This window comes from Schistocerca americana, chromosome 1, assembly GCF_021461395.2.
Source record: "Schistocerca americana isolate TAMUIC-IGC-003095 chromosome 1, iqSchAmer2.1, whole genome shotgun sequence".
NCBI classification, from domain to species: Eukaryota; Metazoa; Arthropoda; class Insecta; order Orthoptera; family Acrididae; genus Schistocerca; species Schistocerca americana.
In genome coordinates, this window is record NC_060119.1 from 513,484,247 (window position 1) to 513,504,956 (window position 20,710).

Sequence of the window (20,710 nt, forward strand, 5' to 3'; positions counted from 1 at the left end):
TGTGCAATCTGGCGGAATGCTGAGAAACCTCAATTGTCAATGGGTACCATGCTTTAACATGCACTTCAGAGTGGTTCGCAGAGTACATTTTTAGATGACAGTCTGGCCAGCAAAGCCACTGCATAAACACTTGAATTAAAATACATGTGTAATAAATACAACAGGAATTGACGGGTGGGTGGCGCTTAAGCGGTGCGATGAAACCCAGGTATTAGGACGGGTTAATTGCTAGTCAAAGATGCTACCTCTTGACCACTGTGACAGGTTTTCTAACATGCAGAAACGAAATGGGAGTAGCAATACACGTTTATGCTAGTTGTAAAGAAAAAGTAGCTCTAGCCTGCTAGACCTTATGCTGAATAAACAGACATCCTTTTATGAGCACAATAACTGTGCAGAGTAGGTTACATGCAAGCACAAAACATAACCGGTTTTAGTTCTCATCTCCAATGACTAGGCCAGGGTGTGCTGAAAAGTAGTGCTTCCGAATTTTTTTATGTGAAAACTCTTAAAGTTTCTCAAAGAAAACAAACGACATAATCCTTCTACGACTTTATTCTTCATGTCTGCGTATTTGCAGCCCTCTGCTGCTAGACGGCTCCGAATTATAGTGTATAACATGGCGGCCCGTAACGTAACAACGTGTGTCGACTAGCCAGTAAACTTCCGCAAGTAACTTGACAGAAACTACTTCGTCGAAAGGGAGAATGGCACAAAGACAGATGGACAGAAACAAGTGTACCATTGGAGCCCCTTAACATAAATGACTGGGCACCGTCGGTCACGAAGGGGAGACATGAATTTACTAATTAATTTATTTCATCAGAAGGGGAAGTAAAATTATAGTAAAGATGTCTTTAAACTTCAGCGTAAACATAAACGTTTGGAATAGTACTGTTTGCAAAAAAAGTGAGAATAATTAAAAGGTAGTCGCTTGGTGATATAGTTCTCAGCGTTTTTCTATCTTGATTTCGAATCAAATTACATTTGTAATAAAAATTACAAATATTGTTTGCAAAAGTCGAAGAGTAATTAAAAGTAGATCTCTTGGTCACATAGCTCGCAAAGTTTTTGTGTCTTGTTTTCTAATGCATTACATTTGTAGTAAATGTTGTCTGCAATAATCGAAGAATAATTAAAAAGTGGTCGCTTGGTGATGCACCTTGCAGCATTTTTGTGTCCTGTTTTCTAATATATTTGTTGTGCAATAGACAACAGATTTTTGAAACTTTCGTATGAAATTCTCAGAAAAATTTTAAAATAGTGGAGTCCTCTGATTTTTGGTTATTCAGTAGTGTTCCTTGAGAATTTAAATATGTACACCTCTGTTTCCATTTCTTCACACACACACACACACACACACACACACACACACACACACACACACACATCTTTTTTTTCATTTTTCTGCATTTTGATTTTCTTGACCATTTTTCTTCAGTAATAATAATGTGTCTACAACTATGGCGGCTGCTCTGGTTTTTAATGACTGTGTCAACATCCGCTTGTCTAACTCACCAAGAGATTCTAGTGAACACAAGTCTGCAAGTACTTGCAGGAAGTTCCTGAAATTAACTTTTCCTAGCGACTTGCAGAAATTAATTTCTGCAGCTTCTTGTTCTAACGTAAACATTTCAGCGAGTGTTGCGGGAATTACTTGCTAGTGAACACACGCCGTAAGTACAGGGTGATTATACTTAAAGTTAAATTTTCAATATGTTGTAGAAATAACATCACTGGTCAGAACGACTTCAAATTGCATCGGAATATTATCGGAGAAATATCGCAGGAGAAAAAAATAGTGTGAAAACTGATCAATAGATGGCGCTGCCGTGGGTCTGGAGAAAATGATTCGGAAATTCGAAAACACGGATTCTTTTGGTGTACAATGTGGTAGAAGGAGGAAACGAATTGACTCGACGTCAGTTGAAGCAGTGGCCATAGCAATGTAGGGGGAGACGAGTGGTGGTGTGCAAACGTGTAGTGCATGGAGATTCTTCAATCACTGGACATACCCGTGAGTACGGTGCCTAAAATCCTACGAAACGTCCTTCTTTGCTAACCATTCAAAATTACCCATGCGAACGAGTTGCTTCCTGTTGACCTGCCCGCAAGAGAGACCTTTGCTTTAGAATTTCTTGTTCGCATGGAAGTGGACAACGATTGGCCGCGGAAGATTTTGTGGACAGACGAAGCCCACTTCCATCTGACCGGATACGTCAATACAAAAAATTGTCGAATATGGGCAAAGGAAAGGCCACACGTAAATCAACCTGCGGCATTTCATCCTGTAAACGTCACTGTGTGGTGCGGGTTTACGGCATCATTTATCATAGGGCCATATTTTTTCGATGACTGGCCCTTCCGGTCCTGTTACCTGTACCGTCACTGGTAAGCACTGTGAGTGTCTTTTGCGCAACCACGTCATTCCAGCTCTTCAACAGCATGGACGTGCGAATGCATCATTTTCATACAATATGGCGCACCTCCGTTCATTGCAAATCCAGTTAAGCAGTTGCTGAAGCGCCACTTCGGAAATGCTAGAATTATCAGCCACCATTTCCCTACAGCCTGGCCGTCCCGATTACTTGATCTTAATCCGTGTGACTTCTGGCTGTGGGGCTATCTGAAAGATGTTGTATTCAGTTTCCCGATTGCAAACTTGCTGCATGAAGGCACGCATTGCCCAACACATTCTGAACGTGACCCCGGAAACACTTCTATCAGTTGTGGAACATGCTGTTTCTCGATTTCAACCTGTTGCAGAAAACGGTGGACAGCATATTGAACATGTTTTGCGCCAGCCACACGGAAATAAATAATCCCATTTGGTTGGTGCTTTTTACGCGGTGTTTGGCCTCAGGACAATTAAAAACCGTTGCGAGTGATGCTTTTTGTACGGTTTTGGCTTCAGGACAATTAAAAACCAATTTTTCTCATCCGATGTGATGTGTGGCGGATGGGGTTATGTAACTAACAGTATCACACTTGTACATCCATGCACACTGAGTAGTACAGTTTATTTAACGTCAAAGTACGCCATAGGCGTTGTTGTATGGTTCATTTTTAATTTGTAGTCAACCACTATGAAATTATGTTGCCTACAGCGCCATCTGTTGCTACATTTTGTAACTATTTATGTTTCTTCTGCCATACGTTTTCCCTCCTCTCTGATAATACTCCGTTGCAATTTGACATCACTCTGACCAGTGGTGTTATTTCTACAGCGGTTTGAAACTTTAACTAACCGGGTTTCGAATTCGAAGGTGCACCCTCTCCTTCAACATGACAATGCCAGAACACACATGAGCGCTGCACATTTGCAAAAATTCGAAGCCTGGGGATCATCGTCTATAAAGTCCCGACTTGCTCCCATCCGATTTTCATGTTTCCAAAACTTAAAGAACATGCTCGAGGGCTTCCCTTTGATAGTGATGAAGCAGTGCAAATAGAAGTGAGATTGTACCTCCGTCAACAATGTCAACTATTGTAGTAAAGGTATCAACAAAGTGACCTCTCGTTGGGAGAAATGTGTCCGTCGCAAGGGTCACTATGTTGCGAAATAAATGTCCAAGCATGAAGGATAAGGATGAAGAACGTTAATAACGTTTGTTTTATTTAAAAAGCTTTAAGAATTTTCACATAAAAAATTCTGAGGAATTATTTTTCAGCACGCCCTCGTACATTCATCCCTCACGATCTCTCATCAGGTCTTTCTGCCCTTCGATTAAGTACCATAGCAGTCAACTGAGAGGAATGGAATAGTCTTAATACGATGTCATCCAAAACGTATAGTGCAAAAATCTACCGTTATTGCTCCAATTTTGACATTAACTTGTAGAACATACACTTCATTAGTTCTGAGAATGCTTATTTGTATGTCCATATCTTTTATTTTTCGCGAAATCACTGAACATGTATGAGTTAAACAGTTTATTTTAGTGTACAGCGTGTAAATAAATTAATCATAGTGTTTCTCCAAACTACGCGGAAAGATAGTGTGTGTGTAAATTTGAAACGACCACATTTTTGTGTTTCGTCGCGATCGATCGTGTACAACAGTAGTGCCAACGTCCTTTAATTATCGGCATATGCTGGATTTTAAGCCGGTTTCCGACATGTAGCGAAAATGACGCCACAGCAAGTGGCGTGTACTGTTTAAAACTTCACATCACTTTATTAGTTAATAGTTTATGGACTGCTCCCATTTTATAAACTTTCATTATAATTACGAAATCTTTTGTTATGCTTTTGAAGTGTCTCGATTATTAGTGACGTTTTCTGCTGCCGTTGTGCTGTGCTACAGTAAGGAGAGTGAAATCATAACATTAAATTTATTGAATTAATGATGTATTGTAGTTAACAGTTCGTAGGACGACACGAAAGTTTCAGTTTCGGTATCGTGCTGCAACATAGATTTTGATGTTACCGAAATTGTTCTGAATGTATCTTGTAGGAATAAGCCAATAGCCAAAGACTTGCACACTTTTTTGCGCTGTACGATGCGTATTTAGTTTTTTTACATAATATACAAATTGTATTTTTAATGCTAAAAAAAAAAGCGATGACATTTATCGCAGTTGACAGTTCGAGAATGTACAGAGATTATTCTAGAAAAAAAAATACGTCTTTGTAATTTTTCTCTGCAATGTTCGATGAAAGGCTTGTTGATAATGATTGTGGCGAAAAAGAAGTTCGTCTGTTGGATTGAAAATGTTATCGCTATTCTTTAGCATACGTGAACCGTGAGGGATGTGTGTATTAAAATACGATGATTAGGTGAAGAAGGGATGCTCTGGGTTACTGATCAGTTGCGTAGCCGGCTCAGGCCTACGGAGGTGGTGTTTCAACAAAATAAAAATACCAAATCACGCATTGCCGGATAAGTCTACGTTACGACTTGGATTTACGTTTGTTAACTGACCTGTGTGTACGTATTGCTCATATATTAGTTGTTCTCTGTTTTTTGGAGAGCTGATGAGATCGACGAATCGCAATTCCTTATATTATTTTTTTATTTGTGTATTGTTGAAGCTCTAAATTTAACTGTTGTAAAAAAAAACTTGTGCAATGTTGGTGATTTCGAATTCTCTGTGAAATTAGCAATAGGACATAAGATTACACGTAAGCCGAACACATTATAAATATGGTATGCAGACAGCTGTCAATACTTAATGAATCTTCGTGAAAAAGCTACTAATGTTCGTTTGCTTGCCTTAACAGTATTGCAGAATCTTATGGCAGCCTTTGATGCTCATACAGTCATATTCAGTTTAGAAAAATAAATTATATTTCCACTGCATGAAAATTTGACACCTCGGTTACTCTTGTAACAAGAAAACTTCGACACATTGGGCGAAATGTATTGGATCTTTTGGTACATTTCAGAAGAACATTTTTTTTTCTCACAGAATATAATGTTGTAAAGGAACGAATAATGTGATGATGAATAAAGAGAATGAAAGTATTTGTGACTGACATCATAGGTCTTGCTGCAAGAAATCAATAAAACAAATTTTTTGCAAAACGTTATCAAAATGTCAATTCTCCTTGTAGTTACCAACCAGAAAATGTAATGCCTTCTCTATTTAAATTCTGCAGAAGAGAGCACACGAATTCGTGGCTACTGAAATGCAAAAATACCCACATAATGTAATTAAATCATCCCACGTTTGTGGTGTTACAGTAATCAGTAAGGTCACTCTTGTTTCTTTCGCAACTAATTTTTGCTGCCTAGCACAAGGAAATGCAAGTAATTGGAAATTGTATATTTTAAATTATGTTGTTGATATTTTGGTGTAGATTTTTTTCATTGACCATTGACAGTTTTTGTTGTGTTGCCTTATTCAGGGCCGCAGTGTATTCACAGTGCGGAGCTTTTGTAATGTGTTCTGTGTATGGTGAACTACATTGAGGAATTCAATTTTGTTTTACACAAACTAAAGCAGTTCCATAACTGTGAAATATTACACACTTCCAGTGACTATGTGCAGATGATCAACAACACATTAAATGAGAATGTGTGCGGTATCGGTCAGTTTAACTGGATAGCACCATAACCTGTATTTAACGTGTTGTGAAAAAGCTCTAACTCTGATGAATTTTACATGATATGGTGTTGTTGAAGAAAATAGTTGGTTAAATGTCAATAAGTACAAGAAAGCAATACAAGATGGATGCACTGCTTAATTAGATAACTGGTAATAACAATATATAATAGATTTTCAGGATAAACACACCATGTAATTATTTCAGTGACAATAAATAATTACACAGTTAGGTAAATGACAATAAGTACAAAACAATAACAAAATCACAGCATCACTTCTAATTATGTGATACAGATGCTTATTCATTCACATAAAAATATAGGTGTTTTTTTTTTCAAACACTCCTGAAACTCTTGAGTAGAGCACAATTGTTTACTTTTAATCCAGTTTGCAATGCTAGTTCTAGTGTTATATACTGGTACTGTGTGGCCACATCAGATAATTTGTTGAATTAGACAAGACCAAGGTATTTGTAGGTTTATGGGTCTTTGCCAACCTGGTGTATGGCATGGTTTTTTGTGCTAGTTAAACACCAATTTGTAGCCTACAGAATACCCTATAGTAGAATTCCCTACCCCAGGGGAATCTGGAAGAAAGTGAAATGTAGTAGTACTTTATTAACACTATTTTCCAACTTATACAGCTGACACATGAAGCATGGCAATGTGCCACACAGTTTCCATATGTGGGAATCCCAGCTGAGTTGTAGTCTGTGTGAAAACCTAACATAAGGAAAAGGTTGCTACTCACCACAAAGAGGACTTGTTAAACTGTAGACACACACAATGATAAGATTCTTAGACATTAGTTTTTGGCCAAAGCCTTTGTCAGAAAACGAAACACACACACACACACACATTTTGGTTCACATAAACAAGCACACCCCTGCTGCTCGTACTGGAATGCAACTGTTGCAGTGACGTAGAACGGAAGCAGCAATATGGAGTAGGTGGGGAATGGGTAGCAGGTTACATGTGGGGGGGGGGGGGGGGGAGAGAAGAGTGCTGTCTAACAGAGAGTACAGGGACTACACTGCGAACAGGCATAGTGTTAGAAGACTGTGGGACAGGGAGGGGAGGCCGGGGGGGGGGGGGGGGGGGGGGGAGCGAAAAACTGGAGAAGTCGGGAAGGGGAAAGATGGGTGGGTCCATTGGCAGAGGGTGGAAGGTGAGAATAGTGAGGAGGTGATAGGACAGACAGGGGTGGGAACAGTTGGGTGCACAGTGTGGGGACAATAGGTTACCATGGGTTGAGGCCAGGATAATTTCTGGTGTGAAGAATGTGTTGTAATGATAACTCTCATACGCGCAGTTCAGAAAAGCTGGTGGTGGAGGGGAGGATCCAGATGGCCTGTGCAGTGAAGCAGCCATTGGAAGCAAGCATGCTGTGTTCAGCTGCATGTTGTACCACAGGGTAGTCTACTTTGCTCGTGGCCATGGTTTGGCAGCGACGTTCATCCTAGCTGACAGCTGGTTAGTATTCATACCAGTATAAAAAGACATGTAATGATTACAGCAGAGCTGGTCTATGACATTGCCGCTTTCACAGTGGCCCATCAGAGGCCAGGCCACCTGTGAAAACAGCCACATCTTGTACTAGCTCTGCTGTAATCATTACATAGGTTTTTATATTGGTGTGACTACCAACCAGTTGACTGCTAGGATAAACAGCCACTGCCAAACTGTGGCCATGAGCAAAGTAGACCACCCTAGGGCATAACATGCAGCTGATCATAACATGCGTGATTTCAATGGCTGCTTCGCTAATCAAACTATCTGGATCCTAACCTCCACCACCAGCTTTTCTGAATTGCACTGATAGGAGTTACCGTTGCAACACATTCTTAGCTCCTGAAATTATCCCTGCCTCAATCTACTGTCCCAACATCATCCACTCAAATGTTTCCAGCTCCCTCTGTCCGATCGCCTCCTCCCTTTTTTTCATGTCCCACCCTCTTTGTGTGCCTCACTCTGCCAAAGGACTTGCACGTCTTTCCCTTTTACCACTCCTCTCCTTTTTCGCTTCCCATTTCCCTCTCCTCCCCACCTCCCTGTCCCACAGTGCCTGTTAGCAGCGTAACCTGCTGTCCTTTTCCCTTCCCCGCCTCCACCAGATTGCTGCTCCCATTCTACGTGACTGTTGCATTCCTGTCTGACCTGCTGGAGATGATACTCATGTGAGTGTAAGGTGTGCTTTCTTGTGTGAATGTTTGTGTGCATCTGTTTTCTTTTCTGGTGGAGGCTTTGGCCAAAAGCTAATGGACAAGCGTCTTTTCGTTTTGCCTGTTTGCAACTCAACGTGTTGTCTTTACAGTAAATAACAATCTATCTTTTCCGTATATTTTTGGTATTCCAACCTGGACAGTCCATTGTTTGAAAACCTAATAGTTCGAGAGTTTATTATTATGTTTTCTTGGAGGACTCGCATAGAATACAATGTTGCCAGTATTTCTACTATTTTTCTGTTGTACATTTACATGAAACCAAGTGACATGACTCCCGATTGCTGCCATCATACTGTACTCTAATTTTCAATGTTGTGTCATATGTAGTGAGCGGTGCGTCATTTACATATAGCACTGCATCATATAGCACAAATGTGCATAAATCATTTACATAATTAACAAACAGAAAAGGTCAAGAAAAGATAATTGTGGTACACCTTTTGTGACCAGAAGATAACACAAATATTGATTATTTTTCTTCATTAACTGTTTCCTCTTGCTAAACTAAGACTGCATTAAGCATGAAGCATTCTCACTTACTCCGTAGTGATGGAGTATTGTGAGACCATATCAAACGCTTTCCTGAAGTCCAACAGTGTTGTTGTATAGCTCATCTCCTTACTTCAAACAACTGTATAGCTTGTGCTGCAGTAGTCTTGATTGCTTTGTCCATTGAAAGGCTGGACCTGAACTGACATTGTGAGAAGCTAAGTATGTCATAAGATTAGGAATCTTATGATCTTTAAGTTTTCCAGCCAGCAATGAAGTTCATTACTTAGTACTTAATGTGAATGGGGATGGTGAAAAGGTACATTTAGAATGTCAGGTGGAATTTTTATCTTGTACGCTTTACCACCAAAATTTATTTATGTTTCAATAATTTTCCAAGCAACTTTGCATTTATCTACTGAGCTCAGTTTATGAGTCTCACTTGTTTTGGACTTTGTTGCCTTCATTTCAGACCCGCAGAGATTAACCTTCACATAAATTTCCTTGTCAGCTTTGCTATTCTTTGACTTACCATAATGTAGTAGCATCACGATTCTTAATTTACTTAAATGTGGGTTCACTCATATTTTTAAGATTTTGTGGTGCAATTCTTTGTGGCATTTAGATCAGCATGCTTCAGAATGTTCAGTTAACAGGTCTAAAAGGATTTTGATCATTTCATTAGTATCTGGATTGATTATTATTTTATCCAGTTTTATTGAATTCCATTTATTTATTAGCTGGTTTAGCTTTGAGTTATTAATTGGTCTTTTGGCTCTTCTGTGTTCATTACAGATTTTAGTCATAGTCTCTCATGACCAGAAATTCAGAAATGCATAATCTGTTTTGTTTTGATGGAAATTACGTATGTTATTTAGACACACTGCCTACCTTATGGAGTAGTTGTTTATGCAGAATTGGTTAGGGGGTGTCACTGTAATTAGCAAATAGTTAACATTTCTCTTGTGGTATCTAATAACTAAATTGATACCACCAAATTTTGTTGAATTCAGTCCGTATGTGGAAGTAACTGTTGTTCATTGTGATTCAGTATACCAAAGAAACTATAATTTCCTGTTTCGGTAACATTATGGCAGCAAATTAAAATTTTGCTTCTAAGTTCAGTTCACATACAGCTGATACACTACCGTTTTTTTTTTTTTTTAGTCATTTAACAGCTGTGAGATGCCAATTTATAACCATATGGCACACATAATTTTAATTATTCATAATTAAGCTAGCATTTATTAACTAAAGCACTCCACAGTAAGTTTTCTGGACAGCAATGGAGTTTATTAATGTTATACATAATGTGTAAGAACCTACTCTCTGCTTAAGGGTTACCCGTTTCAAGGTAACTTACTTTACTTTCCCTGATATTTCATATAGTGTGCTTTGTTGTCCCTAATGTTTCTTAGGATACAGCAGTTTATTATGTAGAGAACTATTACAATCTCCTCTGTCTTTTTCTTCGCTTGGAGATTATGAGGGTGACAAAATGTGGTTAGCACGTAACAGTGTGCTGTACACTATGTGGTATTACATGGTTTTGGGCTTCGTTGTTGTATAGCGTGCTGCTCCCATTCCTCAGTTTTCTTCACAAGGCAGTTTCTTACACTGAAGTTGAGCTGAGGTTCTTGGTACCTGCTCTTCTTTTTAATTTAATTGCATTCATCTAGAATTATTCATATCTCTTTCCTTGTGAGATGGAGGCTATGTCATGTACGGCATTCTCTGTTCTTTTATATAGGCAAATCTCCCATTGTTTTGAGTCAGAGCCAATAATGCTAGATTTATTTGCATATTTCCAGTCACTGGGTCTTAAGGAAAAATTTTCTTGGTGATATATTGTATTTACAAGCTTGCCTTAAAAAACAGAGGTGTTTACCGAGTACATATTTGAATTTGAGGGCAATAACACCCTATTCCATGTATAGCAAAAGGACAAGCTTTAATAAAGAGTGAAGGTTCCATTCATATTTTCATTAGATTTAGCCCTTCTCCAAATTATCTGAACGTAGTTAAAAGTGAGTTCTGGAATTCTAACATCTTTGAAGAGCCTTCTGATCGATGCTTTTGTGGCTCAGTCATCAGTATGTACTAGCTGATGTATATCAAAAGAAATGCACCTATTATTGCTATAGTTTTTGTGTTGGTTATGGACAACTGTAAGGGTATTGCTGATCATGTACATTGATAGTCAATAATTTTCTTCTTTGATTATCAAAAATTCATGGTGGTTCCGGTATTGAAGATTATTTTAGCTCATTATTTTTTAAAAACATCTTGTTGACTATATTTACATTGGAGTGACAGACTACATCTGCCTCACAAGGATACAGCGAAAATAGTGATTCTATTGAATACTCTGTATCATTTGTATGGAATATTTTAAGGAAATCAAGAAAAATGTGAATCTGGCTCGTGTAGATGCTCCCAAGTTTTAAAGAATCTAATTCAAATAAACTGCACTAAAGGTGTTTTTTTTTTAATTGTAGTATTTTTAATACATTTTTTTAAAAGCTTCTGTATGTTTTTTGCTAGTACTGTCACTTTCTCAGCTTTTTAAAAGCTGCAAATTCTGTTCCAACCTGGTGTGGTAGTTCTCATAAACAGCTGTTACATCCACAACCAGTTGGATTACAGTGGATCCTGTATGCAATAGGTAACCATGATACACTCTTCAGGATTCATATTTTACTACAAAACTCTTTGGTACTGTCAGTTAATGAGTTTTGTTCATTTAATTTATTTGATGCCAATAATATTTCAAATTAAAGTCTCTCAAGTGTTCAGTCAAATTTTTAAAACTGTTTCTATTTTTGTGCTGCCCAGCACAACCATCTGCAAAGTAGTGAAGTGAGTCAATGCCAGTATGATGTAATGACAGCCACTTTGTAATTTCTTTTTGTACAAAGTTAACAAAACTAGTGTCATGTTCTTGGTCATCACTAATAAAACAGTGGTTGGAAACAAAAACATTGTTTTCCTCATTTCTTAGAAAAACTCCATCTGGGTGTAGAGAACAACCACCTCTATTCCAGTGGTAACTTTGGATCTCATTTTGTATAACAAAGGAATAATTTTCACTGAAATCCATCACAATAATTTCTGTTTTGGGTGGTGGGTCTTCTTTCAATCTTGTAAAGGCTGCTGATTGGGATTTTGCTATAAACAAGTGCGGGGTGAGCTTTTCCAATGACCTAACCAATAAAGAAATGTAGTCTTCAACACTGATAGACTGTTTGATCATTTCTGCCCTGTCTGTGTTAACCCACTGATTGATTACAATTTCTTCTTCTAAATCATAATCTTCACTTAGTTTTTCAGTTAAGTACTCAGTTAGTGCAGTATTTGCAGGACAGCTGTCACAATGATGTAGCATGCAGTTTTGGTTTTCCGTGTTGCACACAAGCGTCTTAATTTTCTTCAATTTTCACAGCATCCAGTAATAGTTTAACATTCTGGTGGATACTGCATACACATACAGTGTGTGTGCCTGCAGCACCAGTAAGGATACACCATTTAGGTCTCAAGAAGCAAAATTTTGAAAATCCTACTTCTATCTCAGGATTCTCCCATTTGAAAGAATAATAGAGTTCTCTCAAGTTACACAAAATGAGTCTTTTTTGTATGTACAAATTTTTTTGAACACTTACTTTGTCTTTTGTTCCAGGTAGCACTCTGGAACTTTCATCCTTTTCATAAAACTCTGTTACAAGTCTTACTGTATTTTCAGAAAGAGTTTTACCTTTTTTTGGACCAGGAGTTTCCAAAATACCCTTTTCAGATTTTAGCTTTCTAGCTTGTCGCACCATGTACTCACATTAAATTCTTTCATCACTTTATTTCGACTCCAAGAATCTGGAGCCAAGGTCAGAATCCGGATTTTTCTAGACCTCCCAACAGATGAAATCTTCTCTTTCATAAGAGGAATCATTACATCAAAATCCTTTGCTTTCTCAACCACACTTGTATCTTCTTCGTAATCATCAGAACTTGGTGCATCATATTTTAATGCTTTTGAAACCGTCTTTTTTGGAGTCTTTTTCAATACTGCTAACCTTCCTTTTAAAATAAGACCCTTTACTTTGTTCTGACAAGCCATGAAGCTTTATCGGTGTTAAACCTAAATTATCAAGAGCAATGTTTGTTTGTACGAGGGATTCATTTCTGGATTCCAATGATTCTAATTCAACCATGACTTCATCATCTGTTTCACTTTCATTGACTTCAACTCTTAATTTTTCCTTGCAAAAGTTACGGCATGTTGAGCAAAGCTTTTGTCCAGGTTTTATGCTAGTATTTTTTGTCAGTAATTGTTTAGAAAGATCCAAGCCTACACTTCTCAACGATTTTTTGATGGGCTTTTTGTGTTTTTTTAGTGGGTCTACACATGTTGTTTGATACTTTTCAAAAACATTTAAAAATTAGTAGCTGTGGTGTGAACATATATTCTTAAATTCACACAGATTAATTCCAGATCGTAAGTGGATCAAATCTTTTTCTTCCTTACTCAATTCAGATACCGGTTGTAACTTTTTTGTAGGTGTGTAGGTTGTTTGGAAACAGTCAGATTTTTTAAATAACCATACACTACAGGTTTGAATATCTGACATACTGATTTCAGTTTTGATCTGATTACTGTTCTGGTTACTTTTATAGGATATTGGAAAAGAATCTCTGTAAACTAAGTAACAGGACTTACTGAAAGTTTGAATAAACTTAATAAAATACTATCCAAGCAATATATAACAGTGTAATAATTTTTTACTTAAAAACACAGGAGTAACAAAACAAAATCCAAGCGTACATTGTTACTCCAAGAAGACAAAAACTTATTTTCGGTGTCTAAGTCACTTGGTACTTTTTATTTTTAAAATATAATTCATATTATTTAAAAAATTAGATAACTATTAAACAGGTTAAAAAGCCAACATAATTTTTCTTTTATCTAATAGCCTGCACAATTAAGAGTATTTTAAAGTAAATTTGAGCTTTCTATCAGGTCTGAGACTCTAGATATTGCAGTTTTTGTAAAACTAAACATCTGTTAGCTAAAAAAAAAAAAAAAAAAATAAAAAGCTTGTAAATTTTTTTTCATTTGGAAGATTTTAATATATCTTTATGGTAATTTTTTTTTTTAACATTTAGATATAATACACAAGCTTATTCCAAAATTTCATACTGATATCTTGAGTATTCTTTAATATAAAAATTTTTTTAGTTGTGAGGATACGTTTAAGTTAAGATTTCCGACTACTGAAACAACGCCAAATCTAACAACTTTAAAAATTTATAAAAAAAAACTATAAGAGATAGAGCAAAAAAATTTACAAGTGCTTTCAGGATGATAAAAGAAGTAATTGTACCAAGTTTCATCAAAATCTGACATGGTTGGTGTCAAGGCCTGGGTGACTTGTCATGGAATGACCCGTGATTAATTTGTGGTTCTTGCAGTCTGCACATAAACAATCTGAGGAAGAAACGTACTGACAAAGCTGCTATATTTTTTGCATATTACATCAGAAACTGGAATTGAGACTCATATAAAGGGACAAAAACCTGTTTCAGTTTTCCAAAGGAAGGCGTGAAGCACTTTAAAGTACATAGTTTCTTACTCTTGCAAACTTATATGCTATTTAAATAAGTTAAAAATGAACATTTTGTTTGACAAATAAATATAGTGCTCTGTAAACATGTTTTCAGGATAGCATTAAAATCTAACAATGAGTGCAGCTCAGACAGAAGCCCCACCTGTAGTGGGCTCACATTTTTCATTGCACCAGCCACAGAATCACCCATCAGCTACTATTGGTGTAGCCTCAGCATCACAACCTTTCTGGAATGGCCCAAGTCAAATGCTAAAACTCCCCACACCTGTAAGTATTGTGTTGTAATATATTGTAGTCTATTGTACATTTATTTGAGAGTCTGCTTTTACTTCTTGGAAATTGGCAGGAAACTTAAAACAAAATCATCAAACTGTGAAGAGTAAAATTAAGAAATGGGAACTATTCATTTTCTGTTATCACTTCTTTTTTTTTTTTTTTTTTTTTCACTTAAGATTTCAAGCTATTTACTTCACAGAGTTGTTGTCCACAAACCATAGCCAGACAAATGATGCTTTATGATAGGGGCATTGTCAAGCAAATACAATCATTGTCTCTGAACTGTTCTACTGTACAAAGAATACAATGCTACAAATTTGTTTTCATATTTTTCCACATTTAGCATTTTCTTGTGTGTAATAAAGCAGCCACACTCTTATTATGAAATACAGTCCCATATCATAACACCACTTATCTGTTGGCAGTGCACGTGACGGCAGGTAATGTTCTCCAGGCTTTCCTCAACCCAAACCCTTGTGTCATGTTGCCACAGGGTGTAGCATGATTCGTCACTCCAAATCACATATTTCCAGTCATCCATTGCTGAGTGCCATCGTTCTTTACACCACCTAAGCGTTGTTTAGCATGGACTACAGCAATATTTGTCTTACAAGGAACTGTTGAACCATTGTACCCCATTCATTTTAATTTCCTGTGCACAGTCATTCCACTCACTGGTCTATTGGTACCACTTGAAACTCATGAGCCATTATTTCCACTTATTTCATGTGATTTTGTACAAGCACCGTCCACAACACTCAACAGTCTCAGTAGTTGAGGCCAGCCTAGCGTTGATTTGGCTGTGATTGTTCCTTTGTGTTTCCACTTCAGAATCACATCACCAACAGTCAGCTTTGGCACCTCTCCCTGATGGGTATGTTACTCCAGTAACATCTAATGATTAGTCCATGTTTGAAGTTACTGTGCTCTTCTGATTGGCCCAGTGTGCTGTTACTGTTTCTCTATTGACAACACGGGGCTCTCCTTTGATATTGGCAGGTCCACCTCTCATGATATATAGTAGTCAGTTCTGTATTACAGAGGGGTGTCCAAACACTTTTGATCAGATAGTGTTTTTTTAATTTTGCAGAAAACTCGTCATTACTTTGTGAAAGTTTGGAAGTGAATTAGTATATCAGTGCTTGCTGTATTTAAAGTTCATCAGTTATGCTTAGATGATGTGTGCCAAGTAGCATTAGGAGTTTTAAAACATTAAGTTGGAAATAGTTTTCCAACTTCAATTCCTTTGATATTGGCAGGTCCACCTCTCATGATATATAGTGGTCAGTTCTGTATTACATAGGGGTGTCCAAACACTTTTGATCAGATAGTGTTTTTTTAATTTTGCAGAAAACTCATCATTACTTTGTGAAAGTTTGGAAGTGAATTAGTATATCAGTGCTTGCTGTATTTAAAGTTCATCAGTTATGCTTAGATGATGTGTGCCAAGTAGCATTAGGAGTTTTAAAACATTAAGTTGGAAATAGTTTTCCAACTTCAAGACTGGTTAGGCAATGAAGACACTGGGTTGATATAAAAATTAGTCTTTATATTGACAGAGAATGATGCGTGTTTGATTAATTAATTGACAGTGAAGCATATAAGAATTATTAGAAAGTTGATAGGAAGAATAATAGGTTGGATTAACTTATTGTTGAGATTAGAAGCAGAACAGACTTCGCTAAACCATTTGTAACAGGTGCAAAGTGGTACCCCAAAAAAATTATCTCAAAATGGTGGTAACTTGAGTTTTTCATGTATTCATGTTACTGAGAAACCAGTGCATGATCATTGTAGTCAAGGTATTCATTATCTTCAGAGCCTTAAAAGTGTGGAAAATAGGAAGTGGCTTTTTATCACAATGTGCAGACAGTATAAAAAGATAACCAGTTAGTAGGGATTGTCATAAAGTATGCTCTGTTGCTCCAAATAGTTCATGGTTTTTTGCTTATTTGTAATTCCTTATTTCATCTGGTTTCTCATTATGATCCGTAATTATTTCCAAGGACAAAAAGACCCGTTAAGGAAATTCTCTTACATGAGACATTGCTGTGAAGAACATAGTAAGAATGTGTCAACTCATTAAGAAACTACCATAGCTTTCTTTCTCTCTCATGAATGAATGCAGGTTGTGATTCCAAAGTGTTTCACTCAGTGGTTCCAAGCATAAATCACTTGTAGGGATAATTGTGGTGATGTGATAGTATGTTAATTAAATTAATATTGTGGGGAAACACATTCATATATTAGCTGAATCTCCATTTTCAAAAATTGATTGTGATTTCAGAAAATTTTCAGATTATATCCAGCAATTAATAGTTTATCTAGTGCATGGTCAGAATGAATTAATGTGTTTCTAAGTTTGAAAAAATAACTGCTTTTAAGCTTCTTGTCATCCAGTGAAACAGTATTGCAACATTTCCATTGTCTTTGCATAAGTTATTTCAAGAATTTTACATTTTTGTCATTCTTCAGTTTCTTACAGATTCATTTGAAAACTGGTTTGCGTAGGAGAGCTCTTCAGTGAGGTGTTACCTTATGTGAAAAAGAAGGCTTAGTTTGTTCGGCTGTAATTAATTGTGATGATGAAGCCTGTGTCAGGGTTTCATAATGCAATATGAATCTTTATGTCCTTTCAGGTGTCTGCAGATCAGCAGACTATACAAGAGGCACTAAATGGACTCGATAAAGCTGTAAAATCAATGGAAGAAATGGGTCTTGAGAATGATCCTCGTTATAGTCAGCTGCTGGAGCTGAGAAGTCAGTGCACCAGTGCTATTTCAATGCCCATGTCACATGTAAGTAATTGTGGTTATAAATTAATAGAGGGAAACATTCCACGTGGGAAAAATATATCTAAAAACAAAGATGATGTGACTTACCAAACGAAAGCGCTGGCACGTCGATAGACACACAAACAAACACAAACACACACACAAAATTCTAGCTTTCGCAACTAACGGTTGCTTCGTCAGGAAAGAGGGAAGGAGAGGGAAAGACGAAAGGATTTGAGTTTTAAGGGAGAGTGTAAGGAGTCATTCCAATCCCGGGAGTGGAAAGACTTACCTTAGGGGGAAAAAAGGACGGGTATACACTCGCACGCACACACACATCCATCCACACATATACAGACACAAGCAGACATATACAGAGGCAAAGAGTTTGGGCAGAGATGTCAGTCGAGGCGGAAGTACAGAGGCAAAGATGTTGTTGAATGACAGGTGAGGTATGAGTGGCGGCAACTTGAAATTAGCGGAGATTGAGGCCTGGTGGATAACGGGAAGAGAGGATATATTGAAGAGCAAGTTCCCATCTCCGGAGTTCGGATAGGTTGGTGTTAGTGGGAAGTATCCAGATAACCCGGACGGTGTAACACTGTGCCAAGATGTGCTGGCCGTGCACCAAGGCATGTTTAGCCACAGGGTGATCCTCATTACCAACAAACACTGTCTGCCTGTGTCCATTCATGCGAATGGACAGTTTGTTGCTGGTCATTCACACATAGAATGCGTCACAGTGTAGGCAGGTCAGTTGGTAAATCACGTGCGTGCTTTCACACGTGGCTCTGCCTTTGATCGTGTACACCTTCCGGGTAACAGGACTGGAGTAGGTGGTGGTGGGAGGGTGCATGGGACAGGTTTTACACTGGGGGCGGTTACAAGGGTAGGAGCCAGAGGGTACGGAAGGTGGTTTGGGGATTTCATAGGGATGAACTAAGAGGTTACGAAGGTTAGGTGGACGGCGGAAAGACACTCTTGGTGGAGTGGGGAGGATTTCATGAAGGATGGATCTCATTTCAGGGCAGGATTTGAGGAAGTCGTATCCCTGCTGGAGAGCCACATTCAGAGTCTGATCCAGTCCCGTAAAGTATCCTGTCACAAGTGGGGCACTTTTGTGTTTCTTCTGTGGGAGGTTCTGGGTTTGAGAGGATGAGGAAGTGGCTCTGGTTATTTGCTTCTGTACCAGGTCGGGAGGGTAGTTGCGGGATGCGAAAGCTGTTGTCAGTTTGTTGGTGTAATGGTTCAGGGATTCCGGACTGGAGCAGATTCGTTTGCCACGAAGACCTAGGCTGTAGGGAAGGGACCGTTTGATGTGGAATGGGTGGCAGCTGTCGTAATGGAGGTACTGTTGCTTGTTGGTGGGTTTGATGCGGACGGACGTGTGAAGCTGGCCATTGGACAGGTGGAGGTCAACATCAAGGAAAGTGGCATGGGATTTGGAGTAGGACCAGGATAGGACAGTGGAACCAAAGGAGTTGAGGTTGGAGAGGAAATTCTGGAGTTCTTCTTCACTGTGAGTCCAGATCATGAAGATGTCATCAATAAATCTGTACCAAACTTTGGGTTGGCAGGCTTGGGTAACCAAGATGGCTTCCTCTAAGCGACCCATGAATAGGTTGGCGTACGAGGGGGCCATCCTGGTACCCATGGCTGTTCCCTTAAATTGTTGGTATGTCTGGCCTTCAAAAGTGAAGAAGTTGTGGGTCAGGATGAAGCTGTTTAAGGTAATGAGGAAAGAGGTTTTAGGTAGGGTGGCAGGTGATCGGCGTGAAAGGAAGTGCTCCATCGCAGCGAGGCCCTGGACGTGCGGGATATTTGTGTATAAGGAAGTGGCATCAATGGTTACAAGGACAGTTTCCGGGGGTAATGGATTGGGTAAGGATTCCAGGCGTTCGAGAAAGTGGGTGGTGTCTTTGATGAAGGATGGGAGACTGCATGTAATGGGTTGAAGGTGTTGATCTACGTAGGTAGAGATATGTTCTGTGGGGGCTTGGTAACTAGCTACAATGGGGCGGCCGGGATGTTGGGTTTGTGAATTTTAGGAAGAAGGTAGAAGGTAGGGGTGCGGGGTGTCGGTGGGGTCAGGAGGTTGATGGAGTCAGGTGAAAGGTTTTGTAGGGGACCTAACGTTCTCAGGATTCCTTGAAGCTCTGCCTGGACATCAGGAATGGGATTACCTTGGCAAACTTTGTACGTGGTGTTGTCTGAAATCTGACGCAGTCCCTCAGCCACATACTCCCGACGATCAAGTACCACGGTTTGGAACCCTTGTCCGCCGGAAGGATGATGATGGACCGGTCAACCTTCAGATCACGGATAGCCTGGGCTTTAGAAGTGGTGATGTTGGGAGTAGGATTAAGGTTTTTTAAGAAGGATTGAGAGGCAAGGCTGGAAGTCAGAAATTCCTGGAAGGTTTGGAGAGGGTGATTTTGAGGAAGAGGAGGTGGGTCCAACTGTGACGGAGGACGGAACTGTTCCAGGCAGGGTTCAATTTGGATAGTGTCTTGGGGAGTTGGATCATTAGGAGTAGGATTAGGATCATTTTTCTTCGTGGCAAAGTGATACTTCAGCAGAGAGTACGAGTGTAGGACAGTAAATCTTTGACGAGGGCTGTTTGGTTGAATCTGGGAGTGGGGCTGAAGGTGAGGCCTTTGGATAGGACAGAGGTTTCGGATTGGGAGAGAGGTTTGGAGGAAAGGTTAACTACTGAATTAGGATGTTGTGGTTCCAGATTGTGTTGATTGGAATTTTGAGGTTTTGGAGGGAATGGAGCTGGAAGTGGGAGATTGAGTAGATGGGAGAGACTGAGTTTGTGTGCAATGAGAGGAGGTTGAGGTTTGCTGGAAAGGTTGTGAAGGGTGAGTGAGTTGCCTTTCCGGAGGTGGGAAACCAGGAGATTGGATAGTGTTTTGAGGTGAAGGCTGACATGCTGTTCTAATTTGCGGTTGGCCTGTAGGAGGATGCTCTGAACAGCCGGTGTGGATGTGGGAGAAGAGAGATTGAGGACTTTTATTAAGGATAGGAGTTGACGGGTGTGTTCATTGGCTGAGTTGATGTGTAGGTGAAGGATTAGGTGGGTGAGAGCAATCGATTGTTCAGTTTGGAACTGGTATAGGGACTGATGGAAAGAAGGGTTGCAGCCAGGGATGGGAACTTTAAGTGTGAGGCCTTTGGGGGTAATGCCAAATGTCAGACAAGCCTGAGAAAATAAAATATGCGAGCGCAATCTGGAGATGGTGAAGGCGTGTTTGTGGAGGGAATGTAAATAAAACTTAA

General features: G+C 38.9%; 1 protein-coding gene across 2 annotated transcripts in view; it reads left to right on the forward strand.

Moving 5' to 3' along the window:
• Positions 1–4,286: 4,286 nt before the first annotated feature.
• Positions 4,287–20,710, forward strand: part of LOC124605066 (ATP-dependent helicase brm-like) — a 231,433-nt gene continuing 215,009 nt past the window's right edge. Inside the window, exons 1-3 of one of the 2 annotated variants that reach the window (XM_047136532.1) lie at positions 4,287–4,305; positions 14,473–14,645; positions 17,294–17,452. In XM_047136532.1, the coding sequence (XP_046992488.1) occupies positions 14,493–14,645; positions 17,294–17,452 (312 nt within the window). In that variant the 5' untranslated portion in view covers positions 4,287–4,305; positions 14,473–14,492. Of the gene's footprint in view, positions 4,306–4,616; positions 4,931–14,472; positions 14,646–17,293; positions 17,453–20,710 lie in introns of those variants that run through there. The other variant, XM_047136531.1, reaches the window with a different exon arrangement.